This window comes from Myodes glareolus, chromosome 9 (genome assembly GCF_982192425.1).
Source record: "Myodes glareolus chromosome 9, mMyoGla1.1, whole genome shotgun sequence".
In the NCBI taxonomy this organism is placed as follows: Eukaryota; Metazoa; Chordata; class Mammalia; order Rodentia; family Cricetidae; genus Myodes; species Myodes glareolus.
In genome coordinates this window covers 24,582,603-24,607,712 of record NC_142034.1, presented here as the reverse complement: position 1 = coordinate 24,607,712, position 25,110 = coordinate 24,582,603, and the positions used below count along the sequence as shown (strand labels likewise).

The 25,110-nt window shown below is 40.4% G+C and overlaps 1 protein-coding gene across 4 annotated transcripts in view; it reads right to left on the bottom strand.

The window, feature by feature from the left end:
• Med1 (mediator complex subunit 1) overlaps positions 1-21,799 on the bottom strand; it is a 39,729-nt gene extending 17,930 nt beyond the window's left edge. For 2 of the 4 annotated variants that reach the window (XM_048450834.3, XM_048450833.3), the window contains exons 1-9: positions 21,560-21,797; positions 17,374-17,480; positions 13,761-13,839; positions 9,852-9,906; positions 9,616-9,748; positions 8,488-8,516; positions 2,899-2,970; positions 1,915-1,989; positions 1,224-1,297 (exon numbers count right to left, since the gene is read on the bottom strand). In XM_048450834.3, coding sequence (XP_048306791.1) covers positions 1,224-1,297; positions 1,915-1,989; positions 2,899-2,970; positions 8,488-8,516; positions 9,616-9,748; positions 9,852-9,906; positions 13,761-13,839; positions 17,374-17,480; positions 21,560-21,584 — 649 coding nt within the window. In that variant the 5' untranslated portion in view covers positions 21,585-21,797. Of the gene's footprint in view, positions 1-1,223; positions 1,298-1,914; positions 1,990-2,898; positions 2,971-8,487; positions 8,517-9,615; positions 9,749-9,851; positions 9,907-13,760; positions 13,840-17,373; positions 17,481-21,559 lie in introns of all 4 variants that reach the window. The other 2 variants (XM_048450831.3, XM_048450832.3) reach the window with 2 other exon arrangements.
• Between the last annotated feature and the right edge of the window lie 3,311 nt (positions 21,800-25,110).

Genomic DNA, 25,110 nt, shown 5'->3' with positions numbered 1-25,110 from the left:
TGGAAGTGCATAGAACTCAGAATCTATGGAGAGATGCCTCAAAAGATAGGAACACTTGCTATTCTCCTAGAGGACACAGGTTTAACTTGCAGCATCCATATGGTGGCTCACAGTCATTGTAATTTGAGTTGCAGGGGATCCAAGTTATCTTCTGGGCTCTATGAGTACAGCATGCAGACATTTGTACAAGCAAAATATCCCTGTGCATTTAAAAAAAAAAAAGTAGAGCCAGGCAGTTGTGGTGCATGCCTTTAGTCCCAGCACTTGGGAGGCAAAAGACAGGTGGCTAGCCTGGTCTACAGAGCAAGTTCCAGCATAGCTAAGGCTAGACAAAGAAGTCCTCTCTCAAGAAAACAGACACAAAATAGATTTCTATATGTAAAAAACTATTCCACAGGGGCAGTAGATCGTTCAGCAGGTAAGGACATTTGTCACAAAGTCTGACAATCTTAGTTCCCAGGGACCTACATGGCAGAAGGACAGAACTGACTCCCATTAACTGTCCTTTGACCTCAACATATTTAATAGAACACCAACACACACACACACACACACACACACACAAGGAGAGAGAGAGAGAATATGTAATAAAATAAAATAGGGTTGCAAAGATATGAAAAGTCATGTTCTAAACCAGCTCATGAAATTTGACAGTAGATTATTGATTCTAGAAACAATATATTTCACCCAATAAAAAGAAAGAGACAGGGCAAGTATTAACATCTTAGAAGTAATTACAAGTCACTGGCAATTGTCTCCTTTAGCTTATGTCTTCACAAGCTCCAGGTAAAATTAAAAGTACTATCTCCTCAGGACTGAGCAGATAGTTTAGTAGAGCAATTTCTGGCTTAGCAAGCACCAAAAAAATAACAACAAAATGGTAATAAAGGTGCTAGAGAGATGATGCCTCAGTGGGTAAGAGTACGTGCCGTGCTAGCAGGAACACCTAGTTTGGGGTCTCAGTACTCATGTAAAAAGCCAAGCATGGCAACATGCACATGTGTAATCCCAGCACTGGTGCTTACGGGTTGCTGGCCTAGGTCCAGGATCCCCGAGAAACCCTGTCTCAAGGGAATAAGGCAGAGTGGTAGAATAGGACCTCTCCTCCTCTGGCCTCCACACAAACATGGACACCACATTCACATACGTACATATTAAAACAAAACAATGACCCTTAAACTAAATCTAGACATTTTCAAAATAATCAAGATAAGATAACGTACCCCCACTCCGTGGAGTGAGATAGCCAACACTTCCATGAAGGATCTTATCCAACGGAGTAGCATTAGTTGCCTTCCTACAAGACAAATGATCTACATTTGACTGAATTTAGTACCTGGCAGTTTCAGAACAATCTGATACTGAGTTAAGCTCACAAAAGTTTTATAATACTACCAAAATGACAGTACAATGAGAAATGCATTTCACCTCCAATAAAAGGGTCTATTTTCAAGTAAACATCAATATGTAACACAGGAAAAAGTAAACTAAGTCAGGTATGTATATTTCCGTAAGTCCATAGCTTGAGAGCATTATACTGGCGTATCCCATGTCAGCCAGCTTGGACATCCTAGTGACACTCCATCTCAAATTAATGAATAAAAAACAAATAGACTACTATTTATCATATAATGAATCCAAGTTTGAAAATATTTCAGATAGAGTCTATGGAATAAGAGTCAACAACTTAGAGAAATTAATACTCAGAAAATAAAAGGCAATCATTGGGGAAGCAACAGCAAAAGGCAAGTATGCATAATATAGGTGTAATACAGACAAATGCTACATAATTATATGAAAAGCTATGTAATCAGATATATCCAAAGTACACCCATGTAAAAACTAAGACCTTAAAAATCCTCTGGATGAGAAACTAAGAGAGTCATATAGAATGGTCTAAGCAGCCAGTCTTACCAGTACATAATTGCCATTTTAGAAAGGTCTTGTTCTAAGGATTGGAGAGCCAAATACATTTTAGTCTTCAGTTTGCTAGAGAGTAGATGAGAAAATGAGTTAAACACTTGAAAAACAAACACATACAAGCACTGATACAGGCCAAGCAGATCTCTCTAAGGTCAGGCTAGCCTGGTCTACAAAGCAAGTTTCAGTCTAGCCAAGGTTATAGAGTAAAACCCTATCTCAAAAAAAACAATAACAAAAGCAAAAAGTACCTAAAGGGTTAAGTCAACTCACAGGCTTTACTTTTAATAATGGTTAAAAGGCACAAAGCCACGTGCGGTTTGCACACCTTAAATCCCAGCACTCAGGAGGAAGAGGCAGGCAAATTTCTGTGAATTTGAGGCCAGCTTGGTCTACATAGTGAGTTCTAGTACATCTAGAGTTATACAGTGAGACCCTGTTTCAAAAAGCCAAACCAATAAATAAATGAATGAATGAATGTTAACAGAGTTGGACACACCTGCCTCAGCACTTGAGATAGAGAAAGGGGTAACTGAGGAATTCAAGGGCAGCCTCAGCAATACACTGAGGTCAAGCCTGGGCTACTATACTATTTTTTTCTCCAAAATAAACAAAAGTTTACTTTTAGAATCACCAGAGCTTATGTTTATTTCCCTATAATAATAAGAGCCATGCAGATTAATAGGATCCAGACTAGGCTAAAATAAACAGGAAAGCCAGTCCCATATACTGGAAATCAATACAGGAAGGCAAAAAACAAAAGCAAACAAATAAAACCTATGGACAGAAAAAAAAATTTAAAAACTAAGAAACACATACTTAAAGACAGAAGCTGAACTATAGATTACAGTATGAATAGAAACCAGGACTAAACACACAGCAGAAGAGTTAGAAAATGTGTAACCCAAAACGGTTCACAGACATACGCATTCTTCCAAAATGGAAAACTTATATAAATGAATAGATGAAATTACTTACTTGTCTCCTGGAAGGTTATACAGATTAACAAGACCCTTAAGGTGCTTAGAAAACTCATCAAAATTCTTTTCCCTGTAGGGAATTCAGGAAGGTGGAGAAGAGAGAATACAACATAAAATTACTACTTTATTCTACAAAAAGGGCCCAAAACATGGCTATCTACATTATTTTAATAATCTGCTCACATTGTTATCACAAAAAGAGCTTTTGTTTGTGTTTTTGATTTTCAAGCAAGATTTCTGTACCCCTGGGTGTCCTGGAACTCGCTCTACAGACCACCTTGGCCTCAAACTAAGAGATCCTCCTGAGAGGGCATGTGCCACCACCTCACAGGTGCCAAAGAGTTTTATAGTCAATGAAGAACGGGGGAAAAATTGAGGGCTGGAAAGATGGCTCAGCAGTTTAGATGGCTGCTATTTCAGAGACCCTGCTTTCACTTCTTAGCACCCACAAGGTGTTAAGTTTCCATCTGTAACACTAAATTGTTACAAGGCATCTGACGCCCTCTGTTGACCTCTATAAGCACTGCTTAATATGGTACAGATACAACATCCACACATACAAAATTTAAAAACTGAAAACAAGGGGCTGGAGAGATGCATCAGCATATTAAGAGTGTTGGCAATTCTTACAAAGGACCGGAGTTCAATTCCCAACACCAACATAGGCTCTATAATGAGATCCGATACCTTCTTCTGGCATACAGGCAGACATGCAGACAAAGCACTCATATACATAAAACATAAGTAAATAAATCTTTTAAAAAATTGAAACAAAGGGGCTGGAGAGATGGCTCAGCGGTTAAGAGCACTGACTGCTCTTCCAGAGGTCCTGAGTTCAATTCCCAGCAACCATGTGGTGGCTCAGAACTACCTATAATGAGATCCAGTGCCCTCTTCTGGCACTGGCAGGATACTGTATAAATAAATAAATAAATAAATAAATTTTTAAAAAAATTGAAACAAAAATTTAAGTCAAAAAGCAGCAGGACTTGGTGCTGTATTCCTATTAGCACTCCAGAATCAGAGCCAGGAGGATTGTAAGAGATCAAACTGGGCTACAGGACAAGACTTAATTTCAAAACCAAAAAGAAAGGGGAAGTTGAAGGAAAAAGAAAAAGAAAAAGAAAAAAAAAGGCATCACAGAATAAAGAAATATACTAGTATGGTGGCTTGTTTTTGATCCCAATATTCAAGCTTAAAATTTTACTAAGAAAAAAAAAATCAGGCAATGGTGGTGCACATCTTTAAACCTAGCACTCAGGAGGCAAAGACATGAGGATCTCTATGCGTTCTAAGTCAGCCTGATCTATAGAGCGAGTTCCAGGACATCTAAGAATGTTATACAGAGAAACCCTGTCTTGAAAAACCAAAACTATGAAAAACAAAGTGGTTGAAATGTGGCAACATTTTTCTTTTCTTCCACCCTTTACCATGTATTGATTTCAGTTATAATCCACAAAAGCTTATTTGAATAATTTTTTCTTTTTTATGAAAAGGATTCTCTGTGTAGCTCTGGCTGTCCTGGAAGTCACTTTGTAGACCAGGCTGGCCTCAAACTCAAAGATTCGACTTCCTCTGCCTCCCAAGTGCTGGGATTAAAGGTGTAAACCATGGCTACCACTCAGCTTTGTTATTTAACCTTAAAAGAAAATAAGCCTATGACAAAAATAAACAGCCCAACAATGCTAGACACTTTATCCTCCGTACTATAAGCACTTAAACAGCAGAGTGACAATAAAAAGAAAAGAAATAAGAGCGGCAGCAAGATATATTCCCTAACATGCTATTACCATGCATACTAAGACTAAATATCATACTAAAATATCAGCTAAAGAATAACTTTCATTTTGAAAAATGAAACAGGTTTACATATTAAACTATCACTAGTTCTTAAGTTAATACAATCTTCTACTCCAGGTGAAAGTCATTCACTCATTCTGGAGTATCCGGGTTACACATTTTGGTAAGCTTACAAATTCAATGCAATGGCTATATGGTTTATTTTACATTACATTACCTTTCTTTGTTTGCTTGTTTTAGTTAGGGTAGTACTTTGTAACTCAGGCTAGTCTGACATTATTTAGCCCAAAAAAGTCTCAAAAGTGAAGCAATTCCCCTATACTGGCCTCTGAGATGCTAGGAATGAATAAAGATATACACCATCATGATTACATTACAGTTTCTTATGCTTCATTCATTCATTCATTCATTCATTCACTCATTGCGTATGCAGTGTTCTAACAACATTTATGACTTCAGGCCAAAAAAGGGCACCAGAGCTCATTGCAGATGGTTGTGAGCCAGGATGTGGTTGCTGGAAACTGAACTGAACTCAGGAATCCTGGAAGAGCAGCCAGTGCTACATTATGTTACAGCTTTTAAAAGATGGTTACAGAACTGGCTCAGCAGTTAAAAGAACTGGCTATTCCTATAGAGGGCTCAGGTTTAGTTACTAGGAGCCAGTGGCTCATAACTGTTCATAGAAAAGACAACTATGTGGTGAACATTCATACATCTAGGCAAAAATATTCATATACACAAAACAAAATAAATCTGAAAAACTAAAATTATGGGACTGGAAAGATGCCTCAGCAGTTAAATGCACTGACTGCTCTTCCAGAGGTCCCAGGTTCAATTCCTAGCACCCACACTGCAGCTCAAAGCTCCAGTTCCAGGGGACCCAAAACCCATGGCAAAACACTAAAGCACATTAAAAATATATGAAGGTTGAAATTTGGTATATTTGACCATAAATAAAATAAACTACTAACACAGAAGCCTGACTATAAAACCTGCTCCCCCAAAGTTAAAAATCTTTATAAGACATTCCCAGCTATCTGAGCATTCCCTTATGTTCAAAACAAAACTGAACTTCCTCAAATTACCAGGAAGTCTTAAATTTAATTTAATTTTAATTTAATTTAATTTAAATTTAAACAATGGAATTCCGTTCAATTCAAAGGGAAAAAAATCAAGTCAATAGGAAAAGCCACCAGATAGAATGCTATCATCAAGTCTACTACCTTTATTGTAATGGATAATATATATATAGCTTTCTCTCAATCTTAAGTGAAAAAGTTTATTTTCATGGTATAGAAATATTCATAATTATCAAATATTTTCCGATTCAATGGTAGGGCTATGGGATGCTTAATCTTAAATGTTAATTAGATGGGATTTAAAATCATCGGGGAAACAAGACTATGGGCATATCTGTAGGAAAGTATCTAGGTTAGATCAATTGAAGTGCTATGACTCATTCTAAGATGTGGGTGGTACATCCATGAGCTGAGGACATAGACTAAGAAGAAAGAAAACAGAAAGAAAGAAAACAAACAAGCCAAGCACGCTGACGAATACCTTTAATCCCAGCATGGGAGTGGGGGGTCTGTGAGGTGTTAAGACAGGATTGCTCTGTGTAGTTCTGGCTGTTCTCGAACTCCTCACTCTCTACATCTGCCTACCTCCAGAGCGCTGGGATTAAGGTATGCACCACTATGCCTAGCATTCTATTTATTTTTGAGCCACAAAATATTCCTAGGAGTCCATTAGTACTTCTTACCCAGTCGGGATTTTGTCCTGCAGAACATCTGACAATGTGTTTATGTATGGTGTATGTGTATGTATGTGTATATGTAAATACAAAAATATATACTTATGTATGTACATGTACATAAATAGATTAGTGGCTGGGGAGTGCTGGCCCATGCCGTTAATTCCAGCACTCGGGAGTCAGAGGCAGGCAGATCTCTGTGAGTTCAAAGCCAGCCTAGTCTACAAGAGCGAGTTCCAGGACAGGCTCCAACGCTACAGAGAAAAACCCTGTATCGAAAAACCAGATAGATAGATAGAGAGAGATCAAGCAAGAGAGCAAGTGAGAGAAAGATTTGAATTTTGTGGTGCTGAAAGAAATTGAACCTCCAAGGTCTTATAAACCAGGCAAATACCCCACTACTAAGCCATATCTCCAGCTCATACAGATAATTTTGATTATCATAAATGAGTAGATACTGATGAACTACAAGGGAAGAGGCCAGGGATGCTGCTAAATGCCCTATAATGTACAGAGTAATTCACTTGAACAAGGAAATGTCAGTAAGGCTGTGCAGTAGTGCACACCTGTGATCTCAGGGCTTAGAATAAAGAATGAGATCAATAGTTCAAGAATACCCTAGTTACATAATGAATGTGAGCCCATCATGGACTATCTAACACACTTTCTCAAAGGACACACAGAGACAAGCCTACTGAGAAATGCCTTTAATCAAATCATTCCAGAGGCACAAGCAGGTGGATCTCTGTGTGAGTTTGAGGCCAACCTGGTACACAAAGATAATTCTAGGTCAATCAGGGCTAAAATACTCTACCTCGAAGAAAGAAAGAAAGAAAGAAAGAAAGAAAGAAAGAAAGAAAGAAAGAAAGAAAGAAAGAAAGAAAGAAAGAAAGAAAGAGAGAAAGAAAGAAAGAAAGGAGAAAGAGAGAGAGAAAGAAAGAAAGAAAGAAAGAAAACAGAAAATTATCTGTAATACTGAAGTTGTTAATTTCTGAACATAAGTGTAAAAATCATCTTGACTCAAAGCAAGGTGTGATAAAGTGTGCACATAGAAATCAAGACAGGAGAGTTCAGGAGAACCAGCAGTTCAAAGGCTGAAGTGGGAAGGTAATTCAGTGGTAAAGGGTTTGCCTAATATGCTCAAGACCTTGGATTCAACACCTAGCACGGAAGGAAGGAAGGAAGGAAGGAAGGAAGGAAGGAAGGAAGGAAGGAAGGAAGGAAGGAAGACCAATTAGATGTTGTATTGTGCACACCATTAATTCCAGCACTCAGGAGGCAGAAACAGGCAGATCCCTTTGAGTTTGAGGAACAGAGTGAGTTCCTTGACAGCCAAGGCTATACAATGACAGCCAAGGGGACACAGTGAAACCCCTGTCTCAAAACAACAACAACAACAAAAAAAAACTAATAGCAATAATAATAAATTTAAAAAAATATTAAACGTTCAAGGGCAGGCTGGACTATATATTAAATTTAAGGCCAGTCTCAACTACACCCTATCTTAAGAAGAGCTAAGATTATGACACCTCTAATCCCAACATATAAGAGGTAGAGGCAGGGTCAGGCAATGGTGACACGCCTTTAATCCTAGCACTTGGGAGGCGGAGGCAGGTGGATCTCTGTGAGTTCCAGGCCACACAGAGAAACCCTGCCTTGAAAAAATAAAACAAGAGGTAGAAGCAGCGGAATTATCAGGAGATGAAGATCATCCTTGGCTATATAGTGAGTTCTGAAATCAGCCTAGGCTACATGAGACCAAATCTCAAACAAACAAACTCATGTGAACTCAATTCTAAACACAAGCAGAAACATACTGAGAAATGCTAATCAAGAAAATAAATCCAAAAGTCCAAGCTATAGAGAACAGCAAGGAGATACACCTTTATGCCTAGCTATTTAGAAAATTGAGGAATGATGACACAGAGTTCCAGGTCAGACTGGACTCTAGAGCAAGACCACATCCATCTCCCTCCAAAGAAAGAGCAGGACTACCTGTCAGTGCAAAGTAGTATACCAGTACTATATGCTTACCTTAACTGCTGGACAAGCTCTGGACAGCTCTGCAATCAAAGAAATTATGTTAAAGCATTAAACTAAATTAATAGAATTGAAAATAAAAGTTTTATATTAATTATACATGCTTTAAAACAAAAATAAACTACAGAAAGCCCTTAAATCAAGATATCAAAAAATGATATCAAAAGCTCCGTCTGCATGTGTGAGACAAGGCCTCTTGCTGAACATGGAGCTTACCCTGGAACTCAATTTTTTTTTAAGATTTATTTATTTATTATATATATACAATATTCTGCCTGCAAGTATCTCTGTGGGACAGAAGAGGGCACCAGATCTCATTACAAATGGTTATGAGCCATCATGTGGTTGCTGGGAATTGAACTCAGGACCTCTGGAAGCAGGCAGTGCTCTTATCCTCTGAGCCATCTCAGCAGTGCTGGAACTTGATGTTTCCATGAGGTCAGCAGGTGAGACGGCATCCAGTCCCAGAGACGCTAGCACTATAAGTGCACCCTCTATTCTGGTGCTAACGGTCCCCATGCTGATGCAGCAACACTTCACTCATGGAGGCATCTTGCCCTTCAAAAAAGCCTTTTCTTTCTAGACATGCACCATGAATTTGGGGTGCGATATTAAAAATCAAATATATGAAATCAGTTATAAAGGAGTCATCTTTTTAAGTAGTTTGTTTAAAACATTAAAGTCTCCAACATCATCCCTGGAATCTAAAACTGCTTAATTATACACATTTTATATCCATTTTTATTGCAGGATTTTTCATATTATCTGTCATGATTCTAATCTTTTAATAAGAATTCAAAGACTATTTCTGTACCTCACGCATTTGTTTATTCAACCCAAGCTCTAGTTTGTTAGTATGAAATGAAAAGGGTCCTATGGTGCTTCCACCCATTAAAGCCCTGTATATAGCAGAGGACTTTAGATTTTGAAGAGAAGACATGATTGTTTTGCCAAAAGTGCTTATGAAACTCTAAAATTTATTCTAAAACTACCAATGTAGACCATCACATCTCTATAGTAGCTTACAAAAACAAAAGCCAAGCTATACAGACCCCCAACAATTAATTTTTAATTATGTTCCTAAGTAAAGCCCATAGACTCCAGTGAAATGTCAATACATACCACAGGATTCTCCCCATGGTGAGCCACTTTGACATCACACAGCTGTCCAGCAGGATCTAACTGCACTTCCACATAGAACATATCTGACGTGATGTAACATTCAGTGCCACTGGCACTGAGATGAGAGCCCAGTCTAGGAGGAACAAATTAAAACAAAAGTTAATAGAAGACACGTAAAATGCTACCTATAATTAGCACTGCGTTGAACATTTCTGCCCACAGATTAGATTACATACCCATTCTGTCTGGCTATTGATTCCAAACGATCAGTCATTGCTGGCAAAGATGTTACTATAAAAAGATGGGGGAGAGGAGAAAAGGAATTTATAAAAAATATTTCAAATAAATTAATATATTCTTCTGTGCAAACACATAAACATATTTAATAGTTCAGACATGCAGATGCTTATAATCTGCACCAAGTTTAGCTGTGACTTAGGAATCAGGAGACATAGAGATATGGTGACAAGGTAAACAGTGAAACAGCACAAGACTGATGCTTAATCCTCACTGTTAGTTGGGCTGGATTTAGAAGCACCAAGTGACATACTGCTATGCATTGTTATTTTGAGACAGAATTTCTATGTGTAGCCCTGGCTGTCCTGGAACCTACTCTGTAGACCAGGCTGGCCTCAAACTCAGAGATCTAACTGCCTCCGCCTCCTGAGTGATGGGATTAAAGGCGTGGGCCACCACCATCTAGCAACTCTGTGTGTTTTTGACAGGGTTTTCCTTTTTTTTTTCTTTTATATATATACATATATGTGGGTGTTCTGCTTGCATCTATGTCTATGCATCTTATATGTGCCTGATGACCACAGAATCCAGAAGAGGGCATCAGATCCCCTGGAACTGGAGTTATAAATGGTTGTGGGCTGCTATATGGGTGCTGGGACTCCAACTCTGGTTTGGTGAAAGAAAAACTAGTGCTCTTGACCACTAAGCCAACGCTGCAACTTAGAGGTTTAATTGAAGTGCTAAGCTCACTCTGAATATGGGTGGCACAATTCTATAGTTAGGGCTCCTAAACCAAACAGGACAAAGGGGAAAGTGAATTGAACACCAGCACTCTTCATTGCATCTTACTGCAGGCGCAATGTGACTAGTCGCCTCACTCTGGCTGCCATGACTTCCCCACAATGATGGACAGTACCATTAAAATGTAAGGCCAAAAACGAACAAGCAAAAAATTTGCCTTCCTTAAATTGCTTTTGTTAAGTATTTTAAAACAGAAATAAGGAAAGTAACCAATATTAAGATCTATTTATGGGGTTAGAAAGATAGCTCAGAGGTTAAGAGCACTGGTTGTTCTTCCAGAAGTTCCAAGTCAATTTCCCAGCAATCATATGGTAGCTCACAATCATCTATAATGAGATCTGGTGTCATCTTCTGGGTTGCAGGAATACAGGCAGGCAGAAGACTGTATACATAATAAGTAAATAAATAAATATTAACAAAAAAATCTATTTAAACCAGATGGTGGCAGGACATGGAGTTAATCCCAGGACTCAGGAGACCAGCCTTATCTACAGCCAAAGATATAAAGAAACCCTGGCTCGAAAAGCCAAAACAAAACAAAACAAATGAAAACAAAACAAAAAAGAGAAAAACTGAGAGACCAAAATGATAGCTATCTAACATTTGGGGGACAGAGGTAGGAGGATCAAGAGTTCAAGGTTAGCCTTGGCTACATAGGAAAACCCAAAAGAGACGGGCAGGAAGAAAAAACCATGAACAGCAGGCATGAAAATGCACACCTGTTATTCCATCCCTGTACTGCATACATAAGTTTCAAGTCAGATTGGTCTATGTACCTAATAAAAATAACAAAAAGAACAGAAATGCTGGATTTTTTTTTTTTTAAGACAGGGTTTCTCTGTGTTGCCCTTGTGGTCCTTGAACTTGCTCTGTAGACCAGGCTGGACTTGAATGTAAAGATTCACCTGCTCTGCCTTTGGAGTCCTGGGGTAGAAGGCAAATGCTATCACTGCCCAGCACCCTCCTTTTTTATTATTACTCCTTATTTGAGTCAAGGTTATCTTTTTATTTGTTATGTATGAGTTGTCCTGCCTATAGATACACCTGCAGACCAGAAAAGGGCACCAGATCTTATTACAGATGGTTGTGAGCCACCATATGGTTGCTGAGAAACGAACTCAGGACCTCTGGAAGAGTAACCAGTGCTCTTAACCACTGAACCATTTCTCCCACTCTGAGTCAAGGTATCTTTAACTTAGAAAAATGATATGAAACTAATACAGAGGTAAAAGAAAAGGTGATCAGGAGTTCAAGGTCATCTTTAACTACATAAAGACTTTTTGAGGGGCTGAAGAGATGGCTTAGCCGTTAAGAGCACTGGCTGCTCTTCCAAAGGACCCAGGATCAATTCCCAGCACCCACATGGCAGTTCACAACTGTCTGCAACTCCAGTTCTAGGGGATCTGACAGCCTCACGCAAATGTGCATATAAAATAAAATAGACTTTTTAACCTGCTTGATTATATGCAACCATATCTAAAATGAGAAGGGGAGTGACGGGAGAGATGACTCAGTAGTTAAGAGCACTTGTTGCTCCTAAAGAAGACCCAGGTTCAGTTACCAGCACCCACATTGCGTTTCCCAAACATCTGAACACTAGTTGCTGGGGATCCAATGCCGTCTTCTGACCTCCACTGTCACTGCAATCACAAGTACACATACGCCAAAGGGGGGGAGGATCCCAGCACTCGGGAGGCAGAGGTAGGCAGATCTCTCTAAGTTCGAGGCCAGCCTGGTCTACAAGAGCTAGTTCCAGAACAGGCGCCAAAAGCTACAGAAAAACCCTGTCTCAAAAATTTAAAAAAAAAGGTACACATACATACAGGCAAAACATTCACACATACAACATATACATCTAAACAAATTAAAAAATAGAACAAAAGGGAGCATGGATATAGTATTATCCCCGCACCCAGTACAGATGGTTTTGCACATATTAGCCGAGCATTATTATTTAATGTTAAAAATAAAGTTATAGTCCTGTATGACAGCATATACCTATAATCCCAGTACTTAGGAGGATGAGGTAAGAAGATCTTCAGATCAAAGATAGCAAGGGTATCAACTTGTAATAGTTAAGATCTTATGTCAAAAAGCCCAAAGTAAAAATAAATAAATGCTTCAAAGTAAGCATGTGGTAGATACCACAAATCCCAGCACTTGGGAGACAGAGGCAGGCAGCTCTCTGTGAGTTCAAAGTCTACAGAGTTCCAGGCCAGTCAAGGAAACATAGTGAAACCCTGTCTCAAAAGCAAAAAGCAAATAAATAAACAATAAATGCTTCGAGATTGGGATAATTTTTTGAACTGGAAAAAAGCATTTATCTTGCAGGTCTAACAACCTGAGCTCAAGTCCCATTCCTTACACCAGAAAGGAAAAAAAGCAACTCATTAAAGATTCCCAACTCAAGACTTCCAGTACTTCCAAGACTCAGGAGGCAGAGACTGGGGGATCTCTGTAAGTTTGAGGCCAGCCTGGCCTAAAAATGAGTACCAGGACAGTCAGAGCTGTTACACAGAGCAACCTGTCTTGCGAAAAAAATTGTGGGTGCTGGAGAGAGACGGCTCAGAAGATGACCACACTGGCTTTCATGATGATGGCTCAGTCAACTAAAATGAGATCTGGTGCCCTTTTCTGATCTGCAGGCATACAATGAAGATAAAACACTACACATAATAAATCTTTAAAAAAGATTTTTAAAAATTCTGACCTTCATATGTTGTTGCATGAATACATATGCAATACCTCTGTGTCTCTCACACACACACCATAAAGTAAACAAGTCAGTAAAATTTTTAAAAATTTGCCAGGGGGGTGGTAGCACACGCCTTTAATCCCAGTACTTGGGAGGCAGAAGCAGGTGGATCTCTGTGAATTCGAGGGCAACCTGGTCTATAAGAGCTCCTTGTCTTAAAAAAAAAAAAAAATTAAATTAAAAATTCCATAAATGAAAATAAAGGCAACATTCAATATGGAAAGTTATCTTCCTTAATTTATATCTATTTAAGTTTAGAATTCAGCCATCCCCCCAAATCCACCTTAATGTGAGTTTTATTAAGTTTTGTTAAGTTTTAGTAAGATCAACAATTTCAAAGGTGTGTACATACCTTTGAGAGCCTTTTGCAATGTCTCCAAACAGCTGACCAAATGCTGATGCCCTCCAGAACTCATGACGACCCTCTTCTCCTGTATAAAATCACAAAACAATTGAAGCAAAAACATCAACCAAACCAATGCTTCAGTTACACACATGTTATCCTAGCAGGAAAGTTACTGACTGAAAACAGACCACAGATTCTTTCTTTTCTTTTGAGACAAGGTTTTTAGCCCAGGCTGGCATTGCTTTCTAGCAATGGATGACCTTGAACTTCTGACCCTCCAGCTTCTACCTCCTGAGAATTTTTTTTTTTTTGGAGAGTGTATTTTCTTTTCTTTCTTTTTTGTTTGTTTTTCGAGACAGGGTTTCTCTATGTAGCCTTGGTTGTTCTGGAACTAGCTCTGTAGATCAGGCCTCAAACTCAAAGATCTGTCTGTGTCTGCCTCCTGAGTGCTGGTATTAAAGGTGTGCGCCACCACTGCCATGCAGGAGGGGATATTTTCTAATATCAATTTATTTCTGTTGTATGAGACAAAGAGTCTTGTGGACACACATGGAAGTCAGAGTACATTGTCTCTGTTGGTTCTGTCCTTCCACCATGTGAGTATCAAATTTAGGCCATCACTCTCGGCAGCAAGCCCCTTTACCTGATGGATCATCCCATCAACCCAAAATATTTTATGGTCTGGAACTCCTCCTATAGCCTAAAATGGCCATCAGACTCAGATTAGAAGTGTACACCACTCATCAACCTGCTATCCTGTCCACCTACCCAAGAAAAAGAAGTTCATACAGACAAATAACATCCAAACTCATATGTATTAGTAAAAAAGGTAATCTAGTATCTAAGCTTTGGGGAAAAAAGAACTGTTTAGAATCCAAATGTCACTGTTGAGATCTACCTCCTACAGAAGTGTGACAACATCACCAAATTGTGGTGACGAATACCTTTAATCATAAAAGGATCTCTGTGAGTTTAAGGCCAGATAGGGGATTTCCAAGACTGTCAGGGCTATGTAATGAGACCCTATTTCAAAAAACAAAACAAACACCTATCAGTGGTGGCTCACCCCTTTAATCGCAGCACTCAGGAGGCAGAGGCAAGTGGATCTCTGAAGGCCAGCTTGGTCTACAGAGTGAGCTAAGAGACAATCAAAACAAAACTAAACAAAAGGCTCTCAGGCGGACTGGAGAGATGGCTCAACAATTGATTAAAAGCACTTGCTGTACTTGCAAAGGACCAGGGTTCAGTTCCTAGCACCCACGTCCTGACTCAAAATCTGTAACTGGTACCAGGAGTCCCAACACCCTCTTCTAAGCCTCCAAAAGGATTTTATTCACATGCTGTACTTACATACACATAGGCAAACACTCAGAAACAGAAATAAAAATAAAAGAATCTAAAAAACATGGTGGCATATACCTTTAATTCCAGCATTAGGGAGACAGAGGCAAGTAAGTCATTGTGATTTCAAGACCTGCCTGGTCTATATACCAAGTTCCAGTGAGGGCAACACAGCGAGTCCCTGTATGAAAAAAAGGCTGGAGGGGTTGGAGAGATGGCTCAGCAACTAAGAGTACGTGTTGCTTTTACAGAGGACCCAAGTTTGACTTTGCAGGTAACCAAGTCAACCTCAAAGTCACTCATAAGCATCTGTAACTCGAACTCTATGGAATTCAACAGATGCCCTCTTCTGACCTTATGTGGCCGACAGGCACAGACATGGTGCACATACACACATAGACGAAATACTCATACACACAAAATAAAGTAAGTAAACAGAAATACGTATATTTCTGGGGGATAGTGGCACAGGCCTTTAATCCCAGAACTAGGGAGGCAGAGGCAGGTGGATCTCCAAGTTTGAGGCCAGTCTGGTCTACAGAGTTTGTTCCAGGATGGCCAGGGCTATAAATAAACCCTGTCTTAAAACAAAACAAAACAAACAAACAAAAAACTACACTAAGAACTTTCCCCCATTAATATCACTGTTCATTTTTATCTTCCAGAAGCCATGAACTTCTCAGCATTACTGAAATTTTGTTTCTGAGAATTTATCAAGTAGGAAGCAGATGCAGGCAGAGCCCTTTGAGTTGGAGGCCAAGCTGGCGCACAATGGAAATTCCAAAATAAAGCTGTTACACAGAGAAACCCTGTCTCAGAAAGAAAAAATACTTTCCTTTGTATGCAAACTAAATAAGGATGCACATGCATTCATTTGTAAAATTTATAAATTATATAAACTTATAAAATCATTGTTTCAGAAGCCTTATTACCAGGATGGAGATATATATATATATATATATTTATATATTTATATAAATAAATCGCTTTTTTCATGATCACAAAGTGACGTTGTGAACAAACATTCAAAGTGAACATTTAGCACATTGTTACCACGCTTTTCCAGTGTTCCACCTTCCACTGAAGTAGTTCAAATATCACCACACTGGTTTATAACTTAGAGGGAAGTAATAATACGATAGGGAAAGATACTGGCATTGACAGTGAATGGGCACCAAACAAGAGTTAAGAAAAACAAAGAACAAATCAAAAACCTCAAAATGAATGAATGAGACCCTATTTCAAACAGACCAGAGAAAAACTAGATAGCATAGAGGTGGCGGGACTCAACTGTATTCTCGAGACCAGGAAAGCTAAGGCAGGACAGCCTCAGCCATATACCACGCTGAAGGCCAACCTAAGCCACACACAGGACCCTGACTCAAAAGGACTGTAATACAGGCTACTCGGAAAGCTGAAGCAGGAGGATCTGTACACTTTTCAAAGTCTGCCTGAGCTACACAACAAGTTCAATGCCAGCTTGGGTAAGTGCCTGACCAAAGCAAGTTCAAGGCCAGAGACAGACAGGTAAGAAGGTAAGTAAGATTCTGCTTCTTCCCAGGCCGGTGGTGGCACACACCTTTAATCCCAGCATTTGGGAGGCAGAGGCAGCAAGATCTCTGTAAGACTGAAGCCAGCCTGGACTAAAAAGCAGAGTTCAAGGACAGTTAGGGCTACACAAAGAAACCCTATCTCAAAAAAAGATTCTGCTTCTGAACCAAAAACAATATTGCTCTGCACTGACAATGAACACCACAGAAGAAATATGTACATGCTATTTATATTGTTTTAACTATTGTCAAGTAATGTAGAAATTTGCTTAAAGTATATAAGAGAATGTTTAAAATATGCAAAGATAATGCTTTTTTTTTTAAAAATGTTTTTTGAGGTGAGGTTTCTCTGTGTAGCCCTGGCTTTCCTAGAACTCACTCTGTAGATCAGGCTGGCCTTGAACTAACAGAGATCAACCTGTCTCTGCAACTGAGTGCAGGGATAAAAGGCATGCCAAGAAGTCCAGTTGACAAAGTTTTAAAACAAGGAACTTAAGAACTCATGGATTTTAGGATCTATGAGGAGTCCTAGAATACCCCTGTAGATATGGGAATTCGAGCCACTTCCTTCCTAAGCTGGCCTCTGAAATCAATACCTACCATGGATTCAGCTGTTCTATGATGAGTAAGTGAGGATACAGCATGGTAACTAGTAACAATTATACAGAGAAAGGTTGCTTTATTAAGTAATTCCCTTAGTACTTAACCCATTTAGCCACAATTCTCACCATGACTTGACGCACAAGCTTAATAGTTTCACTCCAAGGTCTATTTTGGTTAAATTTTGCATGGAGCCGTTCCAAGAGGGAACTCATCTTACTCAGCTTTTCCGACTCTATAACATAAAATAGAAAACATCATTAGACACTCTGACATCAAGACCTCCCACCATTTCTCTTACAGAGAATCCCTATATTTCACTTATGAACTGCCAAAATATTTTTAATATCATTTACTCTAAAACAAAGAAAGCTAGGCATGGTTGCCCACAGCTTCAATGCCAGCACTGGAAAGACTGAGGCAGGTTTGTGAATTCAAGGCTAGCCTGAGCTACAGAGGAAGATCATGTTGTAAAAGTACTCATACACACAATATTTTCTAACTTATTTTCCTAAGAGACAGGGTTTTACTATTCCATTTCGTAGTCCTTGAAGTCTTAGACGCAACAATCCTCCTACCCTAGGCTCCTGGGTAGCTGTGATTACATGTGTATGTATACTATGTATGGCTTAGAAGATAGTTTTCAATTTTTATACCAGGCATGGTGATGTACACTTTTTATCCTAGCGCTCAGAAGGCAGAAGCAGTCATATCTTTGTGATGTCAAGAACAGTCTAGTCTATATGAGACCCTGTCTTAATACAAACAATAAAAACCAAGAGGCTAGAAAAACGGCTAAGTAGTTAAGAGCACTAGCTGCTCTCTGCGAGGATCTGGTTAGATTCCTAGCATCCATACAGCAGCTTACAAACATCTCTATCTCCAATTCCAGGGGATTTGACACTCTCCTCTGGCCTCCTGAGGACCAAGGCACACATGCTGTGCAGACGTGCATACAAGCCAAATACCCACACACATAAAACAAACATTTAAAATACTACTAGTAACAAAAACAAAACCAACTTGATTATTATTTGTATGTGGATGTCTGTGTATGTGTATAAGTACAGGTGTAAACCCACCACAGTGCCTGTGAAGGTCAGAGGACAATGTGCTTCAAGCTGTCTTTGTCTTTTATCATGAGGCCAAGGGATCTTTCCAGCCTAGATATTTTGTTGTTTTGTTTGGTTTTAGACAGGATCTAAACGTTCTGGTTTTGAACACATAGAGATCTCCCTGCCTCTGGCTCTTGAATACTAGGATCAAAGCAGTGTTCCACAATGCCTTACCTATCCTTTTAAGCACTAGCTGAACTTTCAGAGGATCTGGGTTCGAATCTCAGAACCCACATAGCAGCTTATACCATATCTAACTACAGTACCAGAGGATCTGATGGCCTTGTCTGGCCTCCAAGAACACCAGATATATACTTGGTACCCAGAAATACATGAAGACAAAACCATCACACACATGAAATATTCTTTTTTTAAGTGTTATCAATCAAGCAATAGTGGCGCACGCCTTTAATCCCAGCACTCGGGAGGCAGACTCTTTGATTTTTGAGGCCAGTCTGGTCTACAAAGTGAGTTCCAGGACACCCAGGTATAGCACGATTAATAAAAATCTAGAGACAGAAATTGGGGTTCATCCTGAACCAGCCACTGGCTCTTACCTTGACCTCAGTCTGAAAAACCTCCAGGAATGTCAGAATGAAACTGTGTGTGAGAGCTGTCTCCTCCTGTTCTATAGTTCTCTCTAGGGCTAGGATTAAAGGCGTGCAACACTACCTACCGCCCAATTTCCATGGCAAACTAGTGTGGCTACTGGGATTAAAGGTGTGCATCATCACCGCCCTGGTCTATAAAGCTGACAGTGAGGCTGTTTTACTCTCTGATCTTCAATAAAGTTTTATTTATTAAAATACAAATGAAATACCATTACACCCAGGACAGACACCCTGTCTTTAAAAAAAAAGTTACTTATGTGTGAATCTTTTTGCCTGCATGTATGTGCACTCCATCTGTTTAGTACTCAGGTGGTCAGAAGGTGGCACCAGGATCCCTAGAACTGGAGTTACAGATGGTTGTGAGCTGCTATGTAGGTGTGTGGGTTCTGGGAACCGAACTCTGGGCCTAATGCCAAGAGCAGTAAGGGCTCTTAATCACTCAGCCCCTTTATTCCTTTTTGAGATGGTGTCTCATGGCCCATGCTGACCTCCAGGTCTATGGGGCAGAAGATGACCTTGAAGGCTGAAGTTAAGGCACCAGTTGTCATATAACAGCATGAGCTCAATCCCCAGAATCCACAATGGATAAAGGTAACTGACTCTTGCAAGCTGTCCTCTGATTGCCACACTCACACTGTGGCAGATGCACCACCTCTAAACAAATAAATTTAAGGGATGCCCTTGACCTCCTGATGTTCCTACCTCTACCTCCAAACTGCTAGGTTTATAGACATGAACCATCTCCCAGGCTTGAATTTTAGCCTAGATTATCCTCCTATGAATGTGTGCCACTATAAGCAGACACCCTTGCGGGGGGGGGGGGGATCTCTAACTGGGACCTGGGAATCACAAATTAGGCTCACTGAGAGAGCTCCAAAGACCTGCCTGTCTCATCCTCCATAGCACCGGGGCTCAAACTCACGTCTTTTGCATAAGAAGCATTTTACCAACCAGCTAGATTGTCTAGCCTTTCCACCTCCATCCCGGAAGGAGGTCTCATACAGCCCCGTTTGCCTTGAACGAGCAGAGCAGGGGAGGACAGTCTTGAAGTTCTCCTCCTCTTGCCTCTACTTCACAGTGGTGCAATTACAGGCATGCCAGACCCAGCTTCTGTTAATTATTTAATTGGAACAAAAAACCCTTCTAATTACATAAATACACATGCAATACCTTGAATAAAAATTTTTAAGTACAATCTGAAAAAAATGTAACTAGTTTTCAGTATGAAAACACTGACTTCATTAATTTGGGAGCATAATTGTTGTTACTTCCCCCTTTTTTCCTTCTCTTTTGGTGCTGGGGATTGGACCCAGGAAGATGAACACCCTTGCACTAACCACTGATCTACACTGCCAGTCCCTAAATCATTTTTTAAGTTAACACACAAAGAAATGTCCCCATGAGGCCAGACAGTGATAGCACACACCTTTAATACCGGCACTCAGGATGCAGAGGCTGGTGAGTTTCTATTAATTCGAAACCAGCCTGGTCTACAAAGCCAGGGCTACACAGAGTAACACTGCCTTGAAGAAGAAAAAAGTATCCTCACATGGGTCTGTATTTTCAAAGCCAACACATACATAAACATATACTTAAGTCTAGACTCCTCATAAGAGAGAAAATGGGGCATTTGTCTAAGTATGGCTTATTTTGCTGCCCCATTTTCCTACACGGGTCATAGCTTCAGTTTAAATAAACCAGGTGATATGCATTAAGGTAGTGAGGGGAGGATGTGAGCCAAGATTCGGGAGGCAAAGGCAGCTGGATCTCTAAGTTCTAGGCCAGCCAAAGCTACACAGGGAAACTCTGGGTCAAAAAACAAAAGGAAACCAAATTTAAAAAAAACAAAAACAAAAAACAATGCAAACAAACCTTAAAACAAAACAAACAAAAATAATAAAAACCTCTTGTTGACCTACAGGGTACAGGTTTGTAAGTTGGGAGGTTTGTACTTGGGAGGATGTGGCAGAAAGATTGTCCTGAATTGAAGGCTAACCTAGGCTACACAGGAAAACCTTGTCTCAAAACCACAAACATTCAATCTCCCCCTTTTTTTTCTGCCCTCTTCTGGAAAATTGGTTGGGGGGGGGGGGCTGTTCCTAAAACATCCTTCCAATCTTTCTTTAAAGCCACTGTTCAAACACAATTAAAAGAACAGTTTTTGAAATGCACGACACAGGACTTGAATTCTGACAAGAGACCTAACCGTGTCTGTCACTCACGCTAAGCCCTCCATGACCCTGGCACACTGTTGTGTCTTACTGTCTGTCAGCATAAATTCAGACATCTCGCGGAACAAAGAGTAAACAAGTTTCCGTTTCACTCTCCCCGCGTCCCACCAGGCTAAGCGATCCTGAGGCTCAACCACTCGTCCTGATGCGGAAAACCTTTCACAAAGGGGGCGAGTAGAGCACCTCGGAGCTGGCGCTCCGTCCTCTCCAAGACAGAGACGGTCTAAAATATACATTCCACCGGAGCCAGTTCCGTGCAATGTGGCCCTGGAGGGGCGTGGGTCCCCACCTCCTCTCACAGATTGGTTTTCCACACTTGTGTCCCGCCCCCTCTTGCACCCCGGATCCGTCACTCACCCTCGGTTTCCCCCTGAGCCTTCATCCTGACAGCGGTGAGGTCTTGGGTCGGCCACGGGAGGGGAAGCCTTTCCCCACCACTAAGAGGGGAACCAAGTTGGCTTGCGCTCCGGGGAAGCAGCGCACCAGCGGCCCCCACTCTTCCGGGAAAGGCTCAATCTGAAGTCCCTGGCGGCAAGAAGAGAAGGGTGCTCGCGGCCGCCGCCATCTTCCCCAACGGAACTTCCCAAAGATCGCGAGATTAATCGTGTTCCTGCGAGACATAGGAAGACGGAAAAAAGCACCAAAATCTCGCGAGAATTGGCTCATTCGTCTTCCTTACCGCGGGATTTCGAACAGGCCCGTCCCCGATTGGCTCAGTTCACACAGGTGCGAGGTCTTAGAGTTGCCGTCTCTTTGAAACCTGTTTTCATTTTGACAGACAATTTGTAAATTAAAAGCTTTAGTTCTTTGGCTGGGCAGTGGCTGCACACGCCTTTAATCCCAGCACTCAGGAGGCAGAGGCAGGTGGATCTCTGAGTTCGAGGCCAGCCTGGTCTACAAGAGCTAGTTTCAGTACAAGCTCAAAAACTGCAGTGAGGGGCTGGAGAGATGGCTCAGCGGTTAAGAGCATTGCCTGTTCTTCCAAAGGTCCTGAGTTCAATTCCCGGCAACCACATGGTGGCTCACAACCATCTGTGAGACCTGGTGTCCTCTTCTGGTGGACAGGCATACATGCAGACAGAACATTGTATACATAAAAAATAAATAGTTAAAAAATAAATAAATAAAAATAAAAAATAGTGATAATAATTTCTCTACTGAAAGATTTTCAATTAGTTGTGTTGTTTTTGCCTTTGTTTGCTTTTTTAGGGTTTCTCTCTGTAACAACTCTTAACTGTCCTGGAACTCGCTCTGTATACCAGGTTGGCCTCGAACTCATAGGCATCCGCCTGCCTCTGCCTCCCAAGTGCTGGGATTAAAGGGGTGCGCCACCACCACCTGGCTTCAGTGAGTTTTGATGTCAGTACTGTTTTTTCAAAGATAGTAATATTTTATAGGGCATGTAACTGACGAGTAGAATACTTGCTTAGTATTCCCGAAGTCCTGGGTTTGGCGCCTAACTAAGGAATGTGGAAAGATGAAATTCCCAGGAGAACCAGTGGCAGTTATGTTGTTTAATAAAATAAACGTACTACATTAAATATGTTATTCGCCTGGGATGTAACTCGGGTGGTAGAGTGCTTGCTTAGCATGCAGAAGCGCTAGGGTTGAGTCCCATCACAACATAATCCAAGCTTGGTCGTTCTGCCCGTAATTCTGCCATTGAGAGGTTAGGCAGGAAGATCAAGGTCATTGACTGCTACATAGCAATTCAAAACTTGCCTGAACTACAAGACGGTTTTTCAAAAAATTGGTATCAGGCTGGCAAAACGATTCAGTGGGTAAAGGCGCCTGCTGCCAAGTGACATGAATTCCATGCCTGGGACAGACCTGGTGAGAGTTAAGAACTTGCTCCTTGGAATTTTTCCTCTGACAGCCATTCATGTGCCATGGCACAGGAACCCAAAATAAATTAACAAGATAGAATTGTAAATGTCAAGACCAGTCTGGAATTTGTGAGACTTTATCTGAAAAAAGATGGCCTCCTGCTTAAGAGCACTTGTTCTTGAAGAGGACCTAAGCTCAACTTCTCACACCCACAAGGCAACTTGCAGCCAACCATAACTCCAGGTCCAGGGAATCCAAAACCCTCTTCTGACCACTGTAGGCACCTGTGATGCACAGGCATATGAGCAAGCAGAACTCCCACGCATATAAAATAAATAAAATTTTTTAAATGTCTTTAAAGTAATCCTTAAGTTACTAAAAAAATGTCTTTAAAGGAAGAAGAAAAGAATTCTGGTGCTGAATCACACAGGTTTGTGTGTGTGTGTTGTGTTGTGTGTTGTGTTTGTTTTGTTTTACTGTTTACACTGTCTTCCCTGTTAGACTGAAGCCGTAAGGCTAGTACTGTCTCTTATACAGCTTTGCATTGCTGTGCTTGCCATGGTGCCTGATAAACATTAGATGCTTAAAGAATTATTTCAGTGAACTGGAGAGATGACTTGATGGTAAAGAACACTGGCTGCTCTTCCAGAAAGGACAATAGATCAATTCCCAGCACCTGCATACGTGTTGGTGCACAGCCATCGACAACTCCAGTTTCAGTGATCCATCCTTCTGAACTCCCGGGCTAGGCATCAGGATGCATCTGTTGTACCTACATACATGCAGGCAAAAGACTCATACACATAGGGTTGGAGAGATGGCTCAGAGGTTAAGAGCATTGCCTGCTCTTCCAAAGGTCCTGAGTTCTATTCCTAGCAACCACATGGTGGCTCACAACCATCTCTAATGAGATCTGGTGCCCTCTTCTGGTCTGCAGGTATACACACAGACAGAATATTGTATACATAATAAATAATTAATATAAAAAAGACTCATGCACGTAAAATAAAATAAATCTGAAAAATTTTTTAAAAAGAATGATTCCACACACACACAAAGAGATGACTTTGGAAAACAGTAGCCTAGTTTGTCATGCTGAAATTGACATCATACAAAAATGAACAATCATATTGATCTAAGAATGTTAAGCTTAATTTTCCCCTTTGTACAAAGTTCAGGCACTAATTATAATCAATAAGGACTTACCTATATCAAACACAGAAACTATTAAAGTATTATAGAAGATGATACTACCACGTGTGGTTTTGTTATTTTTAATATTCTTGATTTTGAGACAGGACACATAACATAGCTCTGGTTAGTCTGAAACTGGCTAAGGTTCAGACTGGCCTTGAATTCACAAAGACCCACCGGCTTCTGCTTCCTGAATGCTGAGTGAGATCCAGCACATCTAGACTCAGATACTGGTTTTTACATACGCATTGGAAGACAGTGTAACAAATTTAATTGAATTTTTAAAATGTTTAAAGTATTTATGGGATTGTAACATGAGGGGCCGGCTTGTTGGGGTTTCTGTCCCACCCGGTACCCAACAGCCGGCATACCCCAAGGAAAATCACTCACAGGACTCCATAAGATTATAAACTGATTGGCCCATTAGCTCAGGCTTCTTATTAACTATTATGACTTATATTAACCCATGATTCTGATCTATTTTAGCCATATGGCTCAGTACCTTTTCCAGCTGTCAGCTCACATGTCGCTTCTTCAGTGATCTGGGCAGGAGTGGCGGAGGGAGCTTCCTGCTTCCCAGAATATTCCTGTTCTCTTTGCTCCACCTCTACTTCCTGTCTGGTTTTCCCACCTATACTTCTTGCCTGGCCAATCAGCATTTATTTAAAATATGATTGACAGAATACAGACAATTCTCCCACACCATGGGATTGTAGACTAAAGCAAATTTATATGTTCCAGTCAACAGCTACTACCTATTATCACCATGTCATATTATCACCATGTCATGTCCTGTTTTCTTTTTTTTTTTTTGAAAGTAATTTTATTAAATTATAAAAGTTTCCATTTCTGCCCCTCCCCAATATGTCCTGTTTTCTAACCCCAGT